General features: G+C 41.3%; 1 protein-coding gene across 4 annotated transcripts in view; it reads left to right on the top strand.

Moving 5' to 3' along the window:
• Window positions 1-24,073, top strand: part of LOC135517602 (guanine nucleotide exchange factor subunit RIC1-like) — a 71,616-nt gene that overhangs the window by 1,774 nt on the left and 45,769 nt on the right. The window contains exon 1 of one of the 4 annotated variants that reach the window (XM_064942056.1): window positions 5,336-6,008. The exons of 1 other annotated variant lie outside the window; for it this stretch is intronic. In XM_064942056.1, coding sequence (XP_064798128.1) covers window positions 5,868-6,008 — 141 coding nt within the window. In that variant the 5' untranslated portion in view covers window positions 5,336-5,867. Of the gene's footprint in view, window positions 1-5,335; window positions 6,009-18,200; window positions 18,608-24,073 lie in introns of those variants that run through there. 2 more of the 4 variants (XM_064942055.1, XM_064942054.1) reach the window with 2 other exon arrangements.

Below are 24,073 nucleotides of genomic sequence, written 5' to 3'. Positions count from 1 at the left end.
ACCAATATTTGCATCGCAGCTCAAAGTGCGGGACTCTGAAAGCACTGTGAAGTTTTGTTTTAGTTTATTAATCGACCATTTAAAAAAAACAAGTACACAACTTGAAAAAGCCATACATGCACATGAGTAAATTCATCGAGGATATCACACAATAAAGTCTGGGACTTATTTCCATTGTGGTCCCCTTGAGACAATATGTCTAGGCAAGATCGAGCACGGTTGAACACAGTTTGACAGCGAGATAATAAAACATAAAAACAAAGAGGAAAATCTATTTCATCATTGCAGTTACATCATAGGGTACATGCATATGGGCACAGCAGACATCCAACAGTTTTTTTTTTTTTTTTTTCCTTTTCCTTTTAAAGCTGCCCAGAGAGGATGTTATTTTTGTGGGCAGAGGCAAGTCATTCCACTCTAATGCTCCAGTATACAAGAAAGTACCATTCCCTGCATTACGCCTGAACCTGTATAAGCGCACATTAGCAACACCTGATCTGGGGCTGTGATTGTGTGCATCCCTAATATGGGGAAAGTAATCAGTTAGATATCTGGGCGCAGAACCATAAGTACTCCTGTAAACCAAATCTAATCTGAAACACCCAGTTGAGTTCCTGAAAGTAGCTCCTGCCTATGTGAGTACGTAGATGTACCTTCAATACTACCCTGATCAGCTTATTCTGGGCTATCTGGAGTAGAGGTAGATGTATTTATTTTTTTCAACGCCGATACCGATTTTATTGGAGGACCAAAAAAAGCCGATACCGATTAATCAGCCTATTATTATTTTTTTGTAATGACAATTACAACAATACTGAATGAACACTTATTTTAACTTAATATAATACATCAATAAAATCAATTTAGCCTCAAATACATGATGAAACGTGTTCAATTTGGTTTAAATAATGCAAAAACAAAGTGTTGGAGAAGAAAGTAAAAGTGCAATATTTGCAATGTAAAAAAGCTAACGTTTAAGTTCCTGCTCAGAACATGAGAACATATGAAAGCTGGTGGTTCCTTTTAACATGAGTCTTCAATATTCCCAGGTAAGAAGTTTCAGGTTGAGGTTATTATAGGAATTATAGGACTATTTCTATCTATACCATTTGTATTTCATATACATTTGACTATTGGATGTTCTTATAGGCACTTTAGTATTGCCAGTGTAACAGTATAGCTTCCGTCCCTCTCCTCGCACCTACCTGGGCTCGAACCAGGAACACATTGACAACAGCCACCCTCGAAGCATCGTTGCCCATTGCTCCACAAAAGCCGCGGCCCTTGCAGAGCAAGGGGAACAACTACTCCAAGTCTCAGAGCGAGTGACTTTTGAAATGCTATTAGCGCGCACCTCGCTAACTAGCTAGACATTTCACATCGGTTACACCAGCCCAATCTCGGGAGTTGATAGGCTTGAAGTCATAAACAGCGCAATGCTTGAAGAGCTGCTGGAAAACGCACAAGTGCTGTTTGAATGAATGCTTACGAGCCTGCTGGTGCCTACCACCGCTCAGACTGCTCTATCAAATATCAAATCAGACTTAATTATAACATAACACACAGAAATACGATCCTTATGTCATTAATATGGGGCGGCAGGGTAGCCTAGTGGTTAGATCGTTGGACTAGTAACCGAAAGGTTGCAAGTTCATATCCCCGAGCTGACAAGGTACAAATCTGTCGTTCTACCCCTGAACAGGCAGTTAACCCACTGTTCCTAGGCCGTAATTGAAATTAAGAATTTGTTCTTAACTGACTTGACTAGTTAAATAAAGGTTAAAAAAATAAATTTTTAAATATGTTCAAGTCCGGAAAAATAAAATGTTTATTCTTTCAGTGAAATACAGAACCGTTCTGTATTTTATCTAACGGGTGGCATCCATAAGTCTAAATATTCCTGGTACATTGCACAACCTTCAATGTTATGTCATAATTACATAAAATTCTGGCAAATTAGTGAGCAACGAGCCAGGCGGCCAAAATCGTTGCATATACTCTGGCTCTGCGTGCAATGAACGCAAGAGAAGTGATACAATTTCCTTAGTTTAATATTGCCTGCAAACATGAGTTTCTTTTAACTAATATGCAGGTTTAAAAATATATACTTCTGTGTGTTGATTTTAAGAAAGGCATGGATGTTTATGGTTAGGTACATTCGTGCAACGATTATGCTTTTTTTGCAAATGCACTTTTGTTAAATCATTCCCCGTTTGGCGAAGTTGGCTGTCTTTGTTAAGAAGAAATAGTCTTCACAGTTCGCAACGAGCCAGGCGGCCCAAACTGCTGCATATACCCTGACTCTGTTGCACAGAATGCAAGAGAAGTGCCACAATTTCCCTAGTTAAAAGAAATTCATGTTAGCAGGCAAAGTTAACTAAATATGCAGGTTTAAAAATATATACTTGTGTATTGATTTTAAGGCGTTGATGTTCATGGTTAGGTACACATTGGTGCAACGACAGTGCTTTTTTCGCAACTGCGCTTGTGATAAGGGAATTTATATGTTTATGGTACTGATTAAAGAATTCCACCCTGAAATGTAACTATTTAATTATTAGTTTATGTAACATGTATAATGAATAATTAAAGTGCTAAACGTAAGTCCAATAAGTTTTGGTAAGAGACGTGTGTGTGTGTGTGTGTGTGTGTGTGTGTGTGTGTGTGTGTGTGTGTGTGTGTGTGTGTGTGTGTGTGTGTGTGTGTGTGTGTGTGTGTGACTAAGAAAATACAGAGAACAATTTTAAACTGTATGACCTGACCTGGCTAGAACTCTGAGAAACTTACGGCAGGAAATGGAGTCTCATCAAGGTCCCTCTAAACTGCCAGCTTGGTCATGATAAACAGTGGTGAGAACTATGGGGAAGGATACATCCCACCTACTGTTCGTGTGTATGTATGAGCGTAAGTAGGGAGAGAGTGAGTTATAAAATGACATGTTCTTTGTATTTTGACTTTAGAACGTTCTCGTGAATAAACCTTACGGACCGTTTTGAATAATTTGAGTCTGCCTAATTATTATTATACACAGGGTCTTACAAGCCTTGGGAATTAGTCAAAGCTTTAATAAGTGTTTAGTTATTATCATTGGGATTGAAAATTCTCGTGACAGCTTGTTAAATTACCTGTTTGGCGAAGTAGGCAATAATTTATCATTTGAATCATTAACAGGCACGGCATCGATTATATGCAACGCAGGACAAGCTAGATAACTACACATGGTTGATATTACTAGTTTATCTAGTGATTATGTTAAGATTGATTGTTTTTTATAAGATACTTTGAATGCTAGCTAGCACCTTACCTTGGCTCCTTGCTGCACTCGCATAACAGGTGCCTGCCATGCAGTCTCCTCGTGGAGTGCAATGTAATCGGCCATGATCGGTGTCCAAAAATGCCGATCACCGATTGTTATGAAAACTTGAAATCGGCCCTAATTAATCGGCCATTCCGATTAATCAGTCGACCTCTAATCTGGAGCTTCCCCTTCAGAAGCTTAGATAAGCCCCCAAACGAGGAAGTACTAGTGTAGTCAAAATAGCATTGAATGAGGGCAGTGGCTAGCATGCTCATGGAGTCCTTATCAAGGAGATTGGACTTTCTAGCCAAAATGTTAGTCCTGGCTTTAACCTTCCCTAGCACTTTAGTGGCCATGCTCACACCTCCTAAGCTTCCATCAAGGATGCATCCCAGGTAGCTAACAGAGGTTTCTGTAGTGAGCCACATTAAGCTTACCAGTCAACCTACTATGTGTATTGGGCATTCATATTGCACTGTACAGCCTAACCTATGGATTGTGGATCAATAAAATTGGGTATCAGTCTACTGTGACACCCACAGAACGAGTGTGAAGAGTTTGAACAAATATTAGTGTCGTAAGGCTGTACAGTGGCTTCAGAGTCCCGCAATAAGAGCTACAACACTTTGTTTATACTCTTCAGTTGTTTTCAGTGTGTGTCACTGAGTAGACTGATACCCTATTTAATTTATCCACAATCCCCAGGTAAGGCTGTACAGTGAAATATGAATGTCCAATACGGGTGACAGGTAAGCTTAATGTGGCTGATTTCAGTGGTTTCAGAGTCCTGCAATAACAGCTACAACACTAATATTTGTTTAAACTCTTCACAGTTGTGTTCTGTGGGTGTCACTGAGTAGACTGACCCCCATTTGCTTCATCCACAATCCATAGGTAAGGTTGTACAGTGCAATAGGCTGGCTGGGAAGTGTATTTCCTACAGTCAAAGTTCCACGATAAGAGCTATGATGCTAATATACTAAACAGGTCCCATGTTTCATGAGCTGAAATAAGAGCCCAGGAATTTTCCACACACACAAAAAGCTTATTTCTCTCAAATTTTGTTCACAAATTTGTTTACATTCCTGTTAGTGAGCATTTCTCCTTTGCCAAGATAATCCATCCACCTGACAGGTGTGGCATATCAAGAAGCTGATTAAACAGCATGATCATTACACAGGTGCACCTTCTACTGTGGACAATAAAAGGCCACTCTAAGATGTCTCCAGTAGTGAGAGAGCATGCAATTGGTTTGCTGACTGCAGGAATGTCCACCAGAGCTGTTGCCTGAGAATTTCATGTTAATTTCTTATGGTAAGCATCGATTTATAGAATTTGGCAGTACATCCAACTATCCTCACAACTGCAGACCACATGTAACCACACCAGCCCAGGACCTCCACATCTGGCTTCTTCACCTGCGGGATCATCTGACACCAGTCACCCGGACAGCTGATGAAACTGAGGAGTATTTCTGTATGTAATAAAGCCCTTTTGTGTGGAAAAACTCATTCTGATTGGCTGGGCCTGACTCCCAAGTGGGTGAGCCTGGCTCCCAAGTGCCTAAGACATCCCATGCCCACCCATGGCTGGGTCCCTGCCCAGTCACTTGAAATCTATAGATTAGCCCCAAATTCATTTACTTCAATTGACAGATTTCCTTCAAAGGATCTGTAACTCAGTAAATCATTGAAATTGTTGTATTTATTTTTGTAAATTGTATATATGTGTAAACATTTTACAGCTGTGTTCTGTGGGTGTCACTGAGTAGACTGATACCCCATTTCAGTAATCCATAATCCATAGGTAAGGTTGTACAATGAAATAAATATTCCCCCAATGCAATTCTGAAGTGTAATACATCCACGGTGCAATTTCAACAGATTAAAAAATAATAATGTTTTTCCATCAATTTATAACTCATTATTGTATTTTGAATTTATATATCAAATCTCTAACCTTGTTTAACATGATTTATTCCAAATATGACATGATTCCGCTATTTTTAAACATTTGCATTCATTTCAGTGAGGGACTTTTATTTAGAAGGCGAGCCGTAAAATCCAATATTGTGGCTAGCTTCACATAGGTGGGTAGAGAGGCATGGGATAGCGAATCGGACCCAGGATAGCTAGCCCAGGATCGATAAAGATGGCGACAGCGCGAGACACCGAATATAAAATTATTATCGCTAATAAAAATAAGACATGCTTATTCAGATAGGTGCAGAAAGGATACCTTTATAACAAAAAGAAATTCGCTTATACGGTTGCATTTTGTTTTTAACTTAACGTCCCGACTGCGCAAGCGATTTGTTTTCAGAGGAGCTCCACAGTTCTATGTCAAGTTAGCCGTGTTGGCTAGCTAGCCTGATTGGATCTCAATCGCTTATGGATTTCTATGATCAGGACGAATGTCGTTTTGACTGAAAATCGACTTTACGCGGGATTGAATTAGCTACAAATTGTTCATGAACCGATTGGACAACAAAGTTTATTTTACGTTGGGAACATAGCCATTCCGCTGGCCCGGTGACACGGAGAGTGTCGAGTTGGAGTGCCTGACCGTCATGTATTTTTTAACTGGCTGGCCCCGGAGGCTACTTTGTCCACTGAAAAGTGAAGAGGAACCGTTTCATATTCAGCCCAACTCACAGAGGTTTTACTTCGCTGTGTTGTCAGAGACTCAACTAAGCATCTGGTTTAGTCGGGTAAGCAACGACTTCATCGCCGATGAGCTGGGTAACCGCTACCTAGCAGTTGTTAGCCAGTTAGCTAATAGCTAGCAAGCTAAGTTTTGTCTGTGCACACTGGTTGCCTCGTCACCGACTTTTATTATGGCATGGTATATTTAGCTAGCTAACTGTCATGGCTATCATTGCATACAGGTACTTGGAAGAATGTTAGCTAGATGACGTTTAGTAGCTGGCGCAACACGCATCAGCTGTTTGGCAAAAGTACTAGCTAGCTAAGCTAACGTTGCACAAATCATGTACTCAGTCCAGTATTATATTAAAGTATGTAACGTTACCAAACTAACGTTACGTTGGCTAGCAATCGCTAGCTAGATAGTTAAGTACATTGCCAATAACTCATGTTGATTTGCCATAATATTTAATACATTCATGTAGTTTAATGAGGATTATGTAAGGGTGATACTTAATGACCTCGCTACTGTCAAGTATTTAGCTAGGCCGGCTTTTGTAAGAGCTGCAAATCAGTGCTATAATTTGGTGTACCTAATTCAGCATTAAAAGCCATCTTTATTTTACTCCCCTTAACACTCCTACCATAGCTCTGGTGCAAATTCCTTCATCGTCACTGGGTGCCCCATGAAACTATCTTGAGTCGAAGGAGATCATTGTTATGTATTTAGCTATAACAATGTGTAAATTAGAGTTCCAGTGAATTTGAATACCTCCATGTGCGTCATTCTTTTTCCCCATTCCTCTCATATCATCATGCTACTACAAATATCGCAATATCCGATATAATCGTTTTACGTTGTTAATGACTAAATCATTCTAGACTGTGCGATATCTGTGCATATTTACGATATTATAGTCGCATTCTCGTTAAAAAAATGTAGTATGGGAAAGTAAATGCTTAGTTAATGATTTTAGACTTAATTTTCAACATTGTTGCCGCTTAACTGATAAAACTGCGTAGGTTTGATATCTAAAGCTTAAATATAATAATCATGCACATCACAATATATCTTCTAACACTTCACAGTATACCGTCAATGTCAACATCTGCAAATAGTTATGTCAGTCCAGGTGTGAAATTAGCTCTGCCTCCATGACCAGGCTGCACAAGAGTGTAAAAGCAAGAGTGCTGCAAATATATCAGCTGTAAAATAGAATTGGATGGTTCTGCATTACATCATTCGTATATAGTGTAAATCTAGGCCAGTATTTATTTCCCTGTCTTTACAGGAAGTGTCCCGTTGAGCTTCCCAGTTTTTCTTATTTTCTCCAGTGGCCTGAACATAAACTGTGAGAAACAGTAGAGAATGGACAGGATGTCCAGGAAGGGTCCACACAGGACAGGAATGTGGGTGCTGCGATAACCCTAACTTAGTGGCCGGTCCAGGCCCCCCTTGCCTTCTGTCTGCTCTGCATGCCTTTTAGTGTTTTAAAGCAGCCAGGCATGTCCAGTCCAAGACTCAAGGCCCCTTTGAAGGTCAGCCAGCCTGACTGAACTAGGCACCAAAGCACAGCTCTAGGGCTATCTGATCTATACGTCATGTCAACCTCAACAGCTGGGCATGAACTGATCCCATAATGGATAGTATGTAAAAAAAATAATGATAATGTTATCTACTCCTGGGGTAAAGGGACTATCAGGTCTGAGCTTGGCACTTTCCTAGTCTCCAAGTTGGATCTCTTCCCCTGGCCCCATAAATGGAACACCTCTTGCACACCTCAGTACTAGTTTCCTTCCTCCTCCATGGGAGCAGTTTCCCTCCATGGTAAACTCTCCTACTGCCTGCCTGTCTGTCTCTGTCCTCTTGCCAGTTCCTTCCCTCTCCTATCTCTTATGACCCCCCCCCCATGACTCCTCTAAAGCCCATGGCTCTAATCCCATCTCTCATCAGCTTGGCCTGTCTGGCCCAAGCAGAAATCCATGTATGGGAGCAGCTTAGTGATGTTGTCTTGCAGTCCCCCTGCCCTGTGCCTTGGATTTTGCACGGGCCAATATGTGTGGGACTTAACTGTGAAACTCTAGGAAAAGATGGGAGAGGTGGCGGTTGGCAGGCAGGACCCGGTTTGGGAAACGCTTTTCTAGACCTCTGGGACCTCTTCAATTACACTGACTTAGTAGAATGTGTTGTTATAAAGCATATTATATGGGAGGTTTTGTCTAAGTGGCCTTGGTGTTTGGTGTGCATTCACTCAATCGCAGTTTGGATTTTGAGAACAGTACTTGGTATCAGTTGACATAAAATGAAAAGACAGTTTAGCCTAAGGGCATTGGCTGAGTGAGGGTTGTTTATTGGTTCAGCAGAGGGTGGCTTTTTGAGGTTGTTTGAGATGTTCTCTATCATGCAAGAATGCATCATTCCCTCAGTAAAGCGGGCAATGAGTGACCCTGGTATCCAATTGGGTTATTAAATGGCTCAGGAATTCCTTTCATATTAGGCAGTATACAGTTAGCCAATATTTTAATAAAAAAATGTAGGTGTTGTGGATGGCAGTTTACTAACCCCTTCCCCCTAAGCTTAAATATGTCCTCCAGCAATTTTTGAACTACTACTGTTGAAAAGCGATATCCAAGTATAAAAACAGTAATGTACTCCCACTAAAGGGTAAAAAAAAAAGTTTTTTTATTAGACTGCAAACTTCGGGGAGTAGGAAATTAAAGGAGTTGGTCTGATGGTGATTTGTGATGTTATCGGCCTCCCCTATTGCTTAAAGAGATTCTTCTGTACTTTTGTATACTTTTTAGCCAGTAGTTCTGAAAGTAGCACTCACGAGCCATATGTGGTCCCCGAAAATTGCATACTATGTCATATATGTGCACCGCGTCATTTCTCTCTCTCGTTGATTGGGTTAAATGCGGAAGACACATTTCGGTTGAATGCATTCAGTGCATCTCCTTCCCTCTCTCTCTGCTGTGTCCATTTGAGCTGTTGCACCCACCCTGCAACCTCATTGGAGAACGCTGGGTAGGCCTTTTGCTAGATGTCACTCAAATGCGAGTGGCTGAAATTTATTGGCTAGAACTGGACATGCTAGAGAGCTGGACCGCGTGGGGGGGGGGGGATAATGGCCTGGCACAGCTTCAAGAAAGCAATCTCTTCAAACTATGGATTTCGTGGCTGATTTGAGGTAAAACAGCAATTCTGCTCATAGATTATGCATACATGAACAAGACATTGATTAATCCAGACCAAAGCAGGAGGTTTAAAAAAATAAAATAAAAAACATTCCCGTAGTATGTCTGATACCGGAGCACTAGAGAAACAATGGAGAACAAAATATGAAAGCTGGAAAGTAGACTAGATTAGGACTTCTAAGCCTAACAAATGTCAATACCTATGCCTTTTCATCTGCCCGCTAGTTGAATATCCTCTTCCTTCATGTTATTCTCAGGACCTATCTGTGTGACTCCGATGGGAATAGAAATCCTCACTGCAGCAAGGTCATCTGAGACCTTTGTAATATGGCTACTGTATGAAAATGTCTGTTTGAAGTCGGGCCCTTGGGGTTATTCTAGCTAATTAGCATTAGTGCTAGGCTAGCTGGGTTTGTGCTTGACTGAATGAATTTGGTTGTGGGGGAGGTATGGTTTAGAGTTACCCCTGTGCATTGTTACCCATCCCCCACATGCTAAGAGTCCCTCTGGGGCAGTTACAGTATAGGCTAACTACAGTCTAAAACATGTCAGACTTTCCATGCCAGACTGATCAGGTGAATCCAGGTGAAAACTATGATCCCTTATTGATGTCCCTTGTTAAATCCACTACAATCAGTGTAGATGAAGGGAAGGAGACAGGTTAGATAATGATTTTTTTAAAGCCTTGAGACAACTGAGATATGGATTGTGCATGTGTGCCATTCAGAGGGTGAATGGTCAAGAGAAAATATTTAAGTGTCTATGTACGAGGTGTGGTAGTAGTAGGTGCCAGGCGCACTGGTTTGAGTGGGTCAAACTGTAACGGCTGCTGGGTTTTTCACGCTCAACAGTTTCCCGTGGGTACCAAGAATGGTCCACCACCCAAAGGACATCCAGCCAACTTGACACCACTGTGGAAGGCATTGGAGTCAACATGGGCCAGCATCCTTGTGGAACGTTTTCGACACATTGTACCCCAACGAATTGAGGCTGTTCTGAGCACAAAAATGAGAGAAACTCAGGTGTTCCTAATGTTTTGTTCACTCAGTGTATATCAGCCAGTAACCAGGATTCCATCGACCCTTTTTATGCAAGTGAAGTACCTTGGATAAAAAAAATATATAATTGATGGCCTGATGGAAAGAAAAAATGTGTCGGTTAACTTTCCACATGTCGACAAAACAAAAAACGCCAGGCAAGCTGATCTTTTTGTCGGTAAAGTTATGCAAGAAATGTCTGTGGAAACGCTTTTATGTGCAAATATTGATGTAATAACCATATCGAAGTAAACTTGGAGCCACACGATGACATGTTGTAAGACCCTCCATCTACAACTCGGTGGAAAAGAATGCAGTTTATTAGGGTACAGATTAAATAAGTAATGAACTTCACAGGGTGGTGTAATTGCAAGGTGATGAGCTTGATGCTCCTTTCCAATAAATATCAAGGGTCTCATTCTGGTGACACGATCATCTATGAATGGCTGCCGTTTGACAATCTATCTTTTGTCCGTGAATCTCATTGTGTATGTAGACTACAACCGAACTGTATCTGTGAGCTGTTTGCTTGAGCGTACATGCCGATATCAGTGGGCACGCTCGCTCTATAACACATTTTTGGTGGTGAGAAAACCCACCAGTGGAGTTGAAAATGTGATTGAAACACTTTTTGTTTTTTTGGGTACATGGGAGTTTAACTGCAAAATATATTTTTATGTGCACTACATATTTATGCACAGACTTAACTGCAACAAGTCAATTTCATGGGAACGCAAATCTGGTGGAGGAAATGCGCATATTGTTTTTATGCAGATCTTAGAATATTTGCACGGAAATCTGTCGCCAATTGGAGGGAAACCTAGCTATTGTTTTAGTGATTGTGTGTAACAGGCTGTCCAACCTAGTTGGCATTCCGTGTTGCTGAAGCGGCAACATAATCACAGCCATTTCTGACTGAAAAGTTCTGTTATCAAAATTCCTCATTTGTTTAGGAAAAACGTGTATGCATCTCATTCACATGATCAATAGGGCCTGACCTATAGCATATATCATAATTACATCAATAATTTGGTTCTTACAAACTCTTAACACCGTAATGTGTGACAGCTAAAAAGAAGCAGAGGACGTGATAAACTTGACTAAAATTTGACTCGTTGTGGAAAAATACTGGAGATTAAGATAAAGAAGGTAAGGCTAAAGCGCTGCATGCATATTATGTGTACCAAACAGGTGCTGTTTGGTCACATTATATTTTCTGACAGTATACAGTATATTCTGACGGTATACAGTTACAGTATTTTCGGTTGGACCTGTGTAAACAACACTAAATAAATTATAAACATTTATTACAGCAACCACTAAAAATAGTCACATATTTGTGAATGCAATTGCCTAAATGGAGCAATTCATTATTTATGCTAATTATTCAAGGGTCAATTTATCTTTATTTTAAATATAAAATGCTTGATTGCATTTCAAGTCATGAATGACTCATGCTGTGTGATGACATTAACTAATTGTTGATTGATACAAAGCCTATATAAATATTGAAATACAAGTAAATTGTGGTATTGATTAGACAGGATGCAATCTTAGGCCTATGGCTAGATTGTGGTTAAACAAGGCTGCTTTGCTAAGCCTACTAATGACATGACTTATTATTATGATGATCGTAACAATGAGAAAAAGGAGGGTTATTTTTAAAAATCAGACAATTTGTTCGTGTAAACAGCACTAAATTATAATATTGGCGAGCCTGTTTTTAAAGAAAACGTGTAAAGCCTTTATTACAGCATAGAAAATATTACAGCCAAATTTGTGACCTCATGAGGACTGCCACAGGAAAGGAAGACCGAGTTACCTCTGCTGCAGAGGATAAGTTCATTAGTGTTACCAGCCTCAGAAATTGCAGCCCAAATAAATGCTTCAGAGTTCAAGTAACAGACACATCTCAACATCAACTGTTCAGAGGAGACTGCATGAATCAGGCCTTCATGGTTGAATTGCTGAAAATAAACCACTACTAAAGGACACCAATAAGAAGAGACGTGCTTGGGCCAAGAAACACGAGCATTGGACATTAGACTGATAGAAATCTGTCCTTTGGTCTGATGAGTCCAAACGTGAGATTTTTGGTTCCAACTGCTGTGTCTTTGTGACGCAGAGTAGGTGAACGGATTATCTCCGCATGTGGTTCCCACCGTGAAGCTTGGGGTGGGATTTATTTAGAGTTCAAGGCACTTAACCAGCATGGCTACCACAGCATTCTGCAGCGATATTCCATCTGGTTTGCGCTTAGTGCTATTATCATTTGTTTTTCAACAGGACAATGACTCAAAACACACCTCCAGGTTGTGTAAGCAGTATTTGACCAAGGAGAGTGATGGAGTGCTGCATCAGATGATCTGGCCTCCACAATCACCTGACCTCAACCCATTTGGGATGATTTGGACCGCAGAGTGAAGGAAAGGCAGCTAACAAGTGCTCAGCATATGTGGGAACTCCTTCAAGACTGTTGGAAAAGCATTACTCATGGTTGAGAGAATGCCAAGAGTGTGCAAAGCTGTCAAGGCAAAGGGTGGCTACTTAGAAGATTCTAAAATCTATTTTGATTTAACACCTTTTTTGTTGCTCACTACAAGATTCCATATCTTTTATTTCACAGTTTTGATGTCTTCACTATTATTCACAAACTTCTGATTGGTACTGTATATATGGATGATTTATAAAGCCAGGCACATTTAACAGTTAGGCCATTGATTATAGACCTAATTAAGTTGCGGTTTCCTCTCTCTTTTCTTAGACAATTACGGCAAGTGCTATTTTTCGTTGCTTAACTATTATTGCCATTCTATCAACACACTTGTCAAACACTGACACAGCGGTCTAAGGCACTGCATCTCAGTGCTAGAGGCGTCACTACAGACCATGGTTCGATTCCAGGCTGTATCACAATCAGCCGTGATTGGGAGTCCGATAGGGTGGCGCACTATTTGCCTAGTGTCGTTAGGGTTGGCCCGGGGTAGGCCGTCATTGTGAATAAGAATTTGCTCTTAACTAACTTGCCTGCTTAAATAAACCCGTCACTCCCGTTCTACAAGTAATTACTTTGGCACAATAGGCATCAAGTTACTTACATGATTTTCTCAACATTATCTGTATCATTTTCTTTGAACACAATCAGTCAACGTACAGTAGGCCCTAGATGTTTCGATTGCTGAACTTAGAGGCATGCCCAAAAATAACAATTTCTATAATATTACAGTTAATCAAAACGCTCGTAATCCCCGTTCAACAACTCTATATCGCTTAGGCATGCGCTCCAAAGGGATAACAATATACAGTGCCTTCGGAATGTATTCAGTCCCCTTGACCTTTTTCCCATTTTGTTATGTTCCAGCCTTATTCTAAAATGGATTAAATAAAAACAATTCCTAAGCAATCTACACACAAAAAAAACGTTTTTTAGAAATGTTTGCAAATGTATTAAAATAAGCAAATACCTTATGTATGTATTATTGACTACCTGGCCCGATGACTCCTTGCTGTCCCCAGTCCACCTGGCTGTGCTGTTGCTCCAACTGTTCTGCCTGCGGCTATGGAAACCTGACCTGTTCACCGGATGTACTACCTGTCCCAGACCTGCTGTTTTCAACTTTCTAGAGACAGCAGGAGCGGTAGAGATACTCTGAATGATCGACTATGAAAAGCCAACTGACATTTACTCCTGAGGTGCTGACTAATGCACCCTCGTTAACCAGTGTGATTATTATTATTTGACCCTGCTGGTCATCTATAAACATTTGAACATATTGGCCATGTTCTGTTATAATCTCCACCCAGCACAGCCAGAAGAGGACTGGCCACCCCTCATAGCCTGGTTCCTCTCTAGGTTTCTATGTTCTGGCCTTTTCTAGGGAGTTTTTCCTAGCCACTGTGCTTCTACACCTGCATTGCTTGCTGTTTGGGGTTTTAGGCTGGGTTTCTGTACAGCACTTTGTGACATCAGCTGATGTAAGAAGGGCTTTATAAATACGTTTGATTTATGTAAATAAGTATTCAGACCCTTTTCTATGAGACTCGAAATTGAACTCAGGTGCATCCTGTTTCCATTGATCATCCGTGAGATGTTTCTACAACTTGATTTGAGTTCACTTGTGGTAAATTCAAATGATTGGGCGTGATTTGGAAAGGCACACACCTGTCTATATCAGTTCCCATTGTTGACAGTGCATGTCAGAGAAAAAACTAAGTCATGAGGTTGAAGGAATTGTCCGTAGATTGTTTGGAGCCACAGATCTGGGGAAGGGTACCAACATATTTCTGCAGCATTGAAGGACCCCAAAAACAGTGGCCTCCTCATTCTTAAATGGAAGATGTTTGGAACAACCAAGACTCTTCCTAGAGCTGGCCGCCCGGCCAAACAGAGCAATCGGGGGAGAAGGGCCTTGGTTAGGGAGATGGTCTTTCTGACAGAGCTCCAGAGTTCCTATGTGGAGTTGGGAGAACCTTCCAGAAGGACAACCATCTCTGCAGCATTCCATCAATCAGGCATTTATGGTAGAGGGGCCAGATGGAAGCCCCTCAGTAAAATAGTCATGAAAGCCAACTTGGAGTTTGCCAAAAGGCACCTAAAGATTGTGAGAAACATAAATAAGATTCTCAAAATTGAATTCTTTGGCCTGAATGCGTCCCTATGGTGAAGAATAGCGGTGGCAGCCTGCTGTGGGGAGGTTTTTCTACAGCAGGGACTGGAAGACAAGTCAACATCGAGGCAAAGATGAACGGCGCAAAGTACAGAGATCATTGATGAAAACCTGCTCCAGAGCACTCAGGACCTCAGACGTAGGCGAAGGTTCACCTTCTAACAGGACAATGACCCTAAGCACACAGCCAAGACAACACAGAAGTATCTTCGGGACAAGTCTCTGAATGTCCTTGAGTGGCCCAGCCAGAGCCTGGACTTGAACCTGATCGAACATCTCTGGAGAGACCTGAATATAGCTGTGCAACACTCCCAATCCAACCTGACAGAGCTTGAGAGGATCTGCAGAGAAGAATGGGAGGAACTCTCCAAATACAGGTGTGCCAAGCTTGTAGTGTTATACCCAAGATGACTCAATGCTGTAATCGCTGCCAAAGGTGCTTCAACAAAGTACTGAGTAAAGGGTCTGAATTCTTATGTAAATGTGATATTTGTTTTTTTATTTGTAATACTTTTGCAAACATTTCTAAACTTGTGTTTTGCTTCATCATTATTTGATTTTGTGTGTAGATTGAGGTAAAAAAAAAAATGTTTAAATCCATTATAGAATAAGGCTGTAACATAACAAAAAGTCAAGGAGTCTGAATACTTTCTGAGTCAAATCAAAGTTTAATTGAAACGTGCGCCAAATACAACAGGTATTACGGTGAAATGCTTACTTGTGCAAAAAAGTTATTAGGTGAACAATAGGTATTTAAAGACATAACAGTGAAAAATAACAGAGCAGCTACATACAGGCACTGGTTAGTCGGGCTGATTGAGGTAGTATGTGCATGTAGATATGGTTAAAGTGACTGCATATGTGATGAACAGAGTAGCAGTAGTGTAAAAGAGGGGTTGGTGGGTGGCGGGGCACAATGCAGATAGCCCAGTTAGCCAATGTGCAGTGGCACAAGTATTTTACACCATTTTAAAGATAAAATTCTCGTTAATCCAGCCACAGTGTCTGATTTCAAAAAGGCTTTACAGCGAAAGCACCACAAACAATTGTTAGGTCACCACCAAGTCAGAAAAACACAGCCATTTTTCCAGCCAAAGAGTGGAGCAGAAATATAGATGAAATTAATCACTAACCTTTGATCTTCATCAGATGACACTCATAGGACTTCATGTTACACAATACATGTGTGTTTTGTTCGATAAAGTTCATATTTATATTCAAAAATCTCATTTTACGTTGGCGTTATGTTCAGTAGTTCCAAAACATGCAGTGATTTTGCAGAGAGCCACATCAATTCACAGAAATACTCATAAACATTGATAAAAGATCCAACTATTATACATGGAACTTTAGATAAGCTTCTCAATGCAACCGCTGTGTCAGATTTCAAAAAAACTTTACGGAAAAAGCACACCATGCGATAATCTGAGTACGGCGCTCAGAGCCCAAACCAGCCAAAGAAATATCCGCCATGTTGTGTAGTCAAAATTAGTCAGAAATAGCATTATAAATATTCACTTACCTTTGATCATCATCAGAATGCCCTTGCAGGAATCCCAGTTCCACAATAAAAGTTTGAGTTGCTCGATAATGTCCATTTATGTCCAAATAGCTACTTTTGTAAACCAAGCCAAAGTCATGAAGCGTGTTCACTCGGAGCAGACAAAGACGAAATGTCAAAGTTTCGTTACAGTCCGTAGAAACATGTTGAACGATGTATTCAACCAATTTTTAGGATGTTTTTAACAAATCTTTAATGTTCCAACCGGACAATTCCTTTGTCTGTAGAAAAGCAATGGAACGCGAGCTATCTCTCTCATGACCGTGTGACCATGAGCCCGTGGCACTCTGCCAGACACCTGACTCAAAGAGCCCGTATGAGCCCCTCCTTTAAAGTAGAAACCTCAAACAAATTTCTAAAGACTGTTGACATCTAGTGGAAGCCTTAGGAAGTGCAACATGACCAGTATCCCACTGTACATTCAATAGGGAATGAGTTGAAAAACGACCAACTTCCTGGTTGGATTTTTTCTCTCAGGTTTTCGCCTGCCATATGAGTTCTGTTATACTCAGACATCATTCAAAATAGTTTTAGAAACTTCAGTGTTTTCTATCCAAATATACTAATTATATACATATTCTAGCTTTAATGGCTGAGTAGCAGGCAGTTTACTCTGGGCACCTTATTCATCCAAGCTACTCAATACTGCCCTCCAGTCACCAAGAAGTTAAACCACTTCATGCCTAAATGGTGCCGGAAGAAATGGCAGCAGTTTTACGGGTGCCCAACCAATTGTGCTATTATCTGTTAGGTTTTTTTGCTGTATTTGTAACTTATTTGCTACGTCATGTTTCTGCAACTCTATCTTATGGCAAAAAAAGAGCTTCTGGTTATCAGGACAGCGATCACTCACCTCGGATTAGACTATGATTTTTTTCTTCAACAAGCAGGACGCACAGGACATTCTCCGAACACCCGACAAGGACAACATCAGTTATTTGCACGAGGAAGAGACGCAGGTACCGAGGACACAGATCGGGATGCCTCGTGAGGATCCGCAGAAGGCGAGTGGGAAAGCTGCCGTTACAATAAATTAGATGAGGTGCGATCACGAATATCCTACCAACGGGACATCAACTGTAAAATCTTGTGTTTCAAGGAATCGTGGCTCAATGATAACATGGATATTCAGCTAGTGGAATATACGCTAGACCAGCACACCAGTAAGACGAGGGGAGGCGGTCTGTGCATATTTGTAAACAGCTGGTGCACCAAATCTAAGGAAGTCTCTGGATTTTGCTCGCCTGAAGTAGAGTATCTTGTGATAAATTGCAGGCCACACTACTTGCCTAGAGTTTTCAGCTATACTTTCTGTGGCTGTTTATTTGCCACCACAGACAGATGCTGGCACTAAGACCACACTCAGTCAGCTGTATAAGGAAATAAGCAAACAGGAAACCACTCACCCAATGTGGCGTTCCTAGTGACCGGAGACTTTAATGCAGGGAAACTTAAATCAGTTCTAATTTATATCAACATGTTAAATATGCAACTAGAGGGGAAAAAAATTCTAGATCACCCGTACTCCACACACAGATGAGTCGTACAAAGCTCTCCCTCGCCATCCATTTGGTAAATCCGACCACAATTCTATCCTCTTGATTCCTGCTTACAAGCAAAAATTAAAGCAGGTATCACCAGTGACTCGGTCTATTTAAAAAAAGTGGTCAGATGAAGCAGATGCTAAACTACAGGACTGTTTTGCTATCACAGACTATAACATGTTCTGTAACATGGCTTTGAGGAGTACACCACATCATTCACTGGCTTTATTAATAAGTGCATCGAGGACGTCGTCCCCACACTGACTATACGTACATATCCCAACCAGAAACCATGGATTACAGGCAACATTCGCACTGCGCTAAAGGGTGGAGCTGCCACTTTCAAGGTGCGGGACTCTAACCCGGAAGCTTATAAGAAATCCTGCTATGCCCTGCGACGAACCATCAAACAGGCAAAGCGCATCAATACAGGGGTAAGATTGAATCGTACTACACCGGCTCCGACGCTCGTTGATGTGGCAGAGCTTGCAATCTATTACAGACTACAAAGAGAAGCACCGCTGCGAGCTGCCCAGTGACACGAGCCTACCAGACAAGCTAAATCACTTCTATGCTCGCTTCGAGGCAAGCAACACTGAGGCATGCATGAGAGCATCAGCTGTTCCGGACGACTGTGTGATCACGCTCTCCGTAGCTGACGTGAGTAAGACCTTTAACCTCTTGCAACGAGCAATCCCGTATCCGGGAGCGTAATTATAGTCTCAAGCTCATTACCATAACGCAACGTTAACTATTCATGAAAATCGCAAATGAAATGAAATATATTGGCTCACATGCTTAGCCTTTTCTTAACACTGTCATCTCAGATTTTCAAAATATGCTTTTCAACCATAGCTACACAAGCATTTGTGTAAGAGTATTGATAGCTAGCATAGCATTAAGCCTAGCATTCAGCAGGCAACATTTTCACAAAAACAAGAAAAGCATTCAAATAAAATCATTTACCTTTGATGAACTTCGGATGTTTTCAATGAGGAGACTCTCAGTTAGATAGCAAATGTTCAGTTTTTCCCAAAATATTATTTGTGTAGGAGAAATCGCTCCGTTTTGTTCATCACGTTTGGCTAAGAAAACCCCCCGAAAATTCAGTCATTACAACGCCAAACTTTTTTCCAAATTAACTCCATAATATCAACAGAATTATGGCAAACGTTGTTTAGAATCAATCCTCAAGGTGTTTTTCACATATCTATTCGATGATAAATCATTTGTGGCAGTTGCCTTTCTCTTCTGAACCAAATGGAAACGTGCATGCAGCTGGAGATTACGCAATAAGTTTGACGGAGGACACCAGGCGGACACCTGGTAAATGTAGTCTCTTATGGTCAATCTTCCAATGATGTGCCTACAAATAGAATGCTGCAGACACCTTGGGGAAACGAAAGAAGGTGTAGGCTCATTCCTGGCGCATTCACAGCCATATAAGGAGACATGGGAACACAGCGCCTCCAAAATCTGGGGCATTTCCTGTTTGAAATTTCATCTTGGTTTCGCCTGTAGCATCAGTTCTGTGGCACTCACAGATAATATCTTTGCAGTTTTGGAAACGTCAGTGTTTTCTTTCCAACGCTGTCAATTATATGCATAGTCGAGCATCTTTTCGTGACAAAATATCTTGTTTAAAACGGGAATGTTTTTCATCCAATAATGAAATACTGCCCCCAGAGTTTCAAGAGGTTAAACAGGTCAACATACACAAGGCTGCAGGACCAGACCGATTACCAGGACATGTGCTCCGGGCATGTGCTGACCAACTGGCAGTTTTGTCATTTCAGGTCATTGTCTTTTGTTTGAAATGCTCCTGACAATGTTGAGTAACATTGACCTGATTACGCATAGAAGTTGAACTAGTCTACCTGGCCTGCGTGCAAATTAGGCCTATAAATGTTCCCTTTTGGGGATGTCTGATTTAGTATTTCTGATTTGTTTTATCTCACCAGCACTAATGAGCTGAGGAGCTTCTCAAAGTAAGTTTTTCTTCACCTCAAACAGCAAGGTAACTAAGTCTGCTTTCAGAATCAATTGAGAATGATAATAGTTCCTCAAAGTATTAGAAAAATATTTCCAGCTCTGCCTTTCGATAACCACTCTGTAGTAAAGGGAAAAATGTAATGCTCTGATCCACTTCTTATCCCTTGTACAAATAGCCTAGGGTTGTGCCACTGATGCGGGAATTAGTTATGCAAGTTTGCAAGCACGAGTTTCGTGCTGACCCAGTTGATACGTTTCAAGTATCAACTATGCAATGTTCTTATTTGTTTGCTTTATGTAGGCAATTTTTATATAGTTGGCAATAATTTACTTATTTTAGATATTGAAAATGATTTTGAGATACAAATACTATTATAATTGAAACTGTTACATGGAACCCGAAACCTGTTGTGCGCGTGCTCCATCGTGCATAAGTGTATTTTGTCCCCCCACATCAAACGCTATCATGACACGCAGGTTAAAATATCAAAACTAACTCAACCAATTATTTTAATTTGGACAGGTTGAAAAGCATTACACATTTATGGGTATTTAGCTAGCTAGCTTGCACTTGATAGCTAATTTGTCCTTTTTAGCTAGCTTTCTGTTGCTAGCTAATTTGTCCTGGGATATAAACATTGAGTTATTTTACCTGAAATGCACAAGGTCCTCTACGCCAATTATTCCACACATAAAACGGTCAACCGAATCATTTCTAGTCTTCTCTCCTCCCAGGCTTTTTCTTCTCTTGACTTTATATTGCGATAGGCAACTTCCATATATTAGGTGCATTACCGCCACGGACCTCGTTTGTTTTTCAGTCACCCACGTGGGTATAACCAATGAGGAGATGGCACGTGCCATCTGCTTCTATAAACCAATGAGGAGATGGGAGAGGCAGGACTTGCAGCGCGATCTGCGTCACAAATAGAACTGACTTCTATTTAGCCCTTGGCAACGCAGACGCTCGTTGGCGCACAATAATTGAATAATATAGATTTCTATATTTATTTTGCAAGTGCGAGCGGTGTAGTCAGCCTGTTACACAAATGTGCATATGAAAATCATAACTGGCACACAGATTGGTAGAAATGGTAAGATAAATTGTCACTCCAGATGCAAAAGATTGCCGACCGCTGGTGTAGCCTGTTACCGGCAACTTCAGGAGCATAGGCAGAATCTGCAAAGGCCAGCAGCAGCTGGGGGAAGATGTTCTGGTTAGGCTTTCTTGATCTGTGGCTCCCTCTTGAGTCATTTTGTGTCTTAATTATTTAACCAAACAGCGTGTTTGAGCATCAGACAAGTTTAGTACATGTAGTTGATTTTTATTAAAACACATAGGGTGTGTCGTAAAAAGGTCCTCACTGTCAAATGTTTCTTTTCAGCAAACTTGTGTAGATATTTGTATGAACTAAAACAACTGAGACAAACTGAACAAGTTCCACAGGCATGTGACTAACAGAAATTGAATAATGTGTCCCTGAACAAAGGGGGGTCAAAAGTAAGTCAGTATCTGTTGTGGCCACCAGCTTCATTAAGTACTGCAGTGCATCTTCTCCTCATAGACTGCACCAGATTAGCCTGTTCTTGTTGTGAGATGTTACCCCACTCTTCCACCAAGGCACCTGCAAGTTCCTGGACATTTCTGGGGGGGGGGGGGATAGCCCTAGCCCTCACCCTCCGATCCAACAGGTCCCAGAAGTGCTCAATGGGATTGAGATCCGGGCTCTTAGCTGGCCATGGCAGAACACTGACATTCCTGTCTTGCAGGAAATCATGCACAGAATGAGCAGCATAGCTGGTGGCATTGTCATGCTGGAGGGTCATGTTAGGATGAGCCAGCAGGAAGTGTACCACATGAGAGAGGAGGGTGTCTTCCCTGTAATGCACAGTGTTGATTGCCTGCAATGACGACAAGCTCAGTCCGATGATGCTGTGACACATCACCCCAGACCATGACGGACCCTCCACCTCCAAATCGATCCCGCTCCAGAGTACAGGCCTTGGTGTAACGCTCATTCCTTCGACGATAAACGCAAATCCGACCATCAACACAACCGCTACTCGTCAGTGAAAATAACTTTTTGCCAGTCCTGTCTGGTCCTGCGACGGTGTGTTTGCCCATAGGCGTTGTTGCCGGTGATGTCTGGTGAGGACCTGCCTTACAACAGGCCTACGAGCCCTCAGTCGAGCCTCTCTCAGCCTATTGCGGACAGTCTGAGCACTGATGGAGGGATTGTGCCGTTCCTGGTGTAACTCGGGCAGTTGTTGTTGCCATCCTGTACCTGTCCCGCAGGTGTCATGATTGGATGTGCCGATCCTGTGCAGGTGTTACTTGTGGTCTGCCACGGCGAGGACGATCAGCTGTCCGTCCTGTCTCCCGGTAGCTCTGTCTAAGGCAATGTATTGCCCTGGCTGCATCTGCAGTCCTCATGCCTCCTTGCAGCATGCTTAAGGCATGTTCTTGCAGATGAGCAGGAACCCTGGGCATCTTTCTTTTGGTGTTTTTTCCAGAGTCAGTAGAAAGGCCTCTTTTAGTGTCTTAAGTTTTCATAACTGTGACCTTAATTGCCTACCGTCTGTAAGCTGTTAGTGTCTTAACGACCGTTCCACAGGTGTATGTTCATTAATTGTTTATGGTTCATTGAACAAGCATGGGGAAACTGGGTTTAAACCCTTTACAGTGAATATCTGTGAAGTTATTTGGATTTTTATGAATTATCTTTGAAAGTCCGTGTCCTGAAAAAGGGACCTTTTTTAAATATTTTTTTGTGTTTTTTTGAAACAGTCAATTGATCGAAAGAAAAGACTTCTCTTGGTCAACCAAGATTTTGTTTTTGTCTGGGACAGCCCTAGTAAGGATAGTCTTGTCTCTTTTCTGCTCTGAAGCTTGTAGACTTGAACATCTGGTCCCTTTTATGGAAACACTGGTGTTGGCAGAGGCAGCTGATTGTGTGAGAATGGGATTACATGGTGCAGTGTGGTGCTGATGAATAGTCTCCTGTTGGGCCGAAGAGTACTTGTGACACAGAGGGCGATAGGGTATTCTTCACATTACCGTCTCTAGTAAACACACACTCTTATCAAATAAAATAAAAGTTGATTTGTCACATGACCAGGATACAGAACTTGTAAGCATTTTATATATATGTATATATGTATTTATTTTTTTACATTATCTCGCTAAATAATTAACCATAATCCCAACTCATAACGTTACTACCCTGCATGGATCTACAGGTAGCTAACTAACCAAGTAGGTTCAATGATAGCTAGCTCGCTAGCATTAGACTATAACTAGCAATGCAAGTGGCTCTGAGATACGGATAATATTACTGCACAGATCATGCATGTAACAATAGCTAGCGAGCCAGCCAACGTTAGGCTTGCTCGCTAACACTATCCGTTAACTTGCAATGAAAACGACTTTCTGACAAAATTAGAATGGTATAGTAACTGAATGTAGCTAGGTAGACTCCACCTGTATACATGGATGTACGCTTCGCCCTCTGTCACGGATGCCATGGTTGACCTTAGTTTGAAGATGTAATCCGGAGACAGGTGTTAACAGCCTTGTGTTCTCTTTTCGACACCCTCTGCATTTGCAATCAAACACCTGAATTTTCTTCTTATTCATATTCTCCTTCCACCGGGCATTACACTGATTTCAAAACTCAGCCATCTAGAAAGTGGAGAGCCTTAGCAACACTTGTGCCTTTTTCATGATATCTTTTTTTTTAAAGATGCCGCATTAGAAAGGATTACCGACACATACTGACCAGCTCGTGTTATAGACAGAAGCGTGCTACGTGGCAGACCAATCTGAACTCATATCTCGGCATGTCCAGCCCATCCATTATCTCAGCCAATCATTGTTAGCAGGAAGGTTCCTGGCTTTTTCTGTGGCTAAACCAACTAGGTTCGTAATTTAACAATTTGATTCGTATTTACAGATGGAATACAAATTTGTTATTAAGGCACATGAAGGTTCACATGTTCTAGAAGGCATTAATGGGGAAAATGCTTTTTTGATAAAAAAGTTTGTTTAAATTAGGGATGCACGATATATCGGTGAACATATCGGAATCGGCTGATAATAGCTAATCATGACAACATCGGTATCGGCCGATGTCT

This window comes from Oncorhynchus masou, chromosome 28, assembly GCF_036934945.1.
Source record: "Oncorhynchus masou masou isolate Uvic2021 chromosome 28, UVic_Omas_1.1, whole genome shotgun sequence".
Lineage (NCBI taxonomy): Eukaryota > Metazoa > Chordata > Actinopteri > Salmoniformes > Salmonidae > Oncorhynchus > Oncorhynchus masou.
Note: the sequence above shows the minus strand (reverse complement) of the source record. Positions and strands in the feature narration are given on the sequence as shown.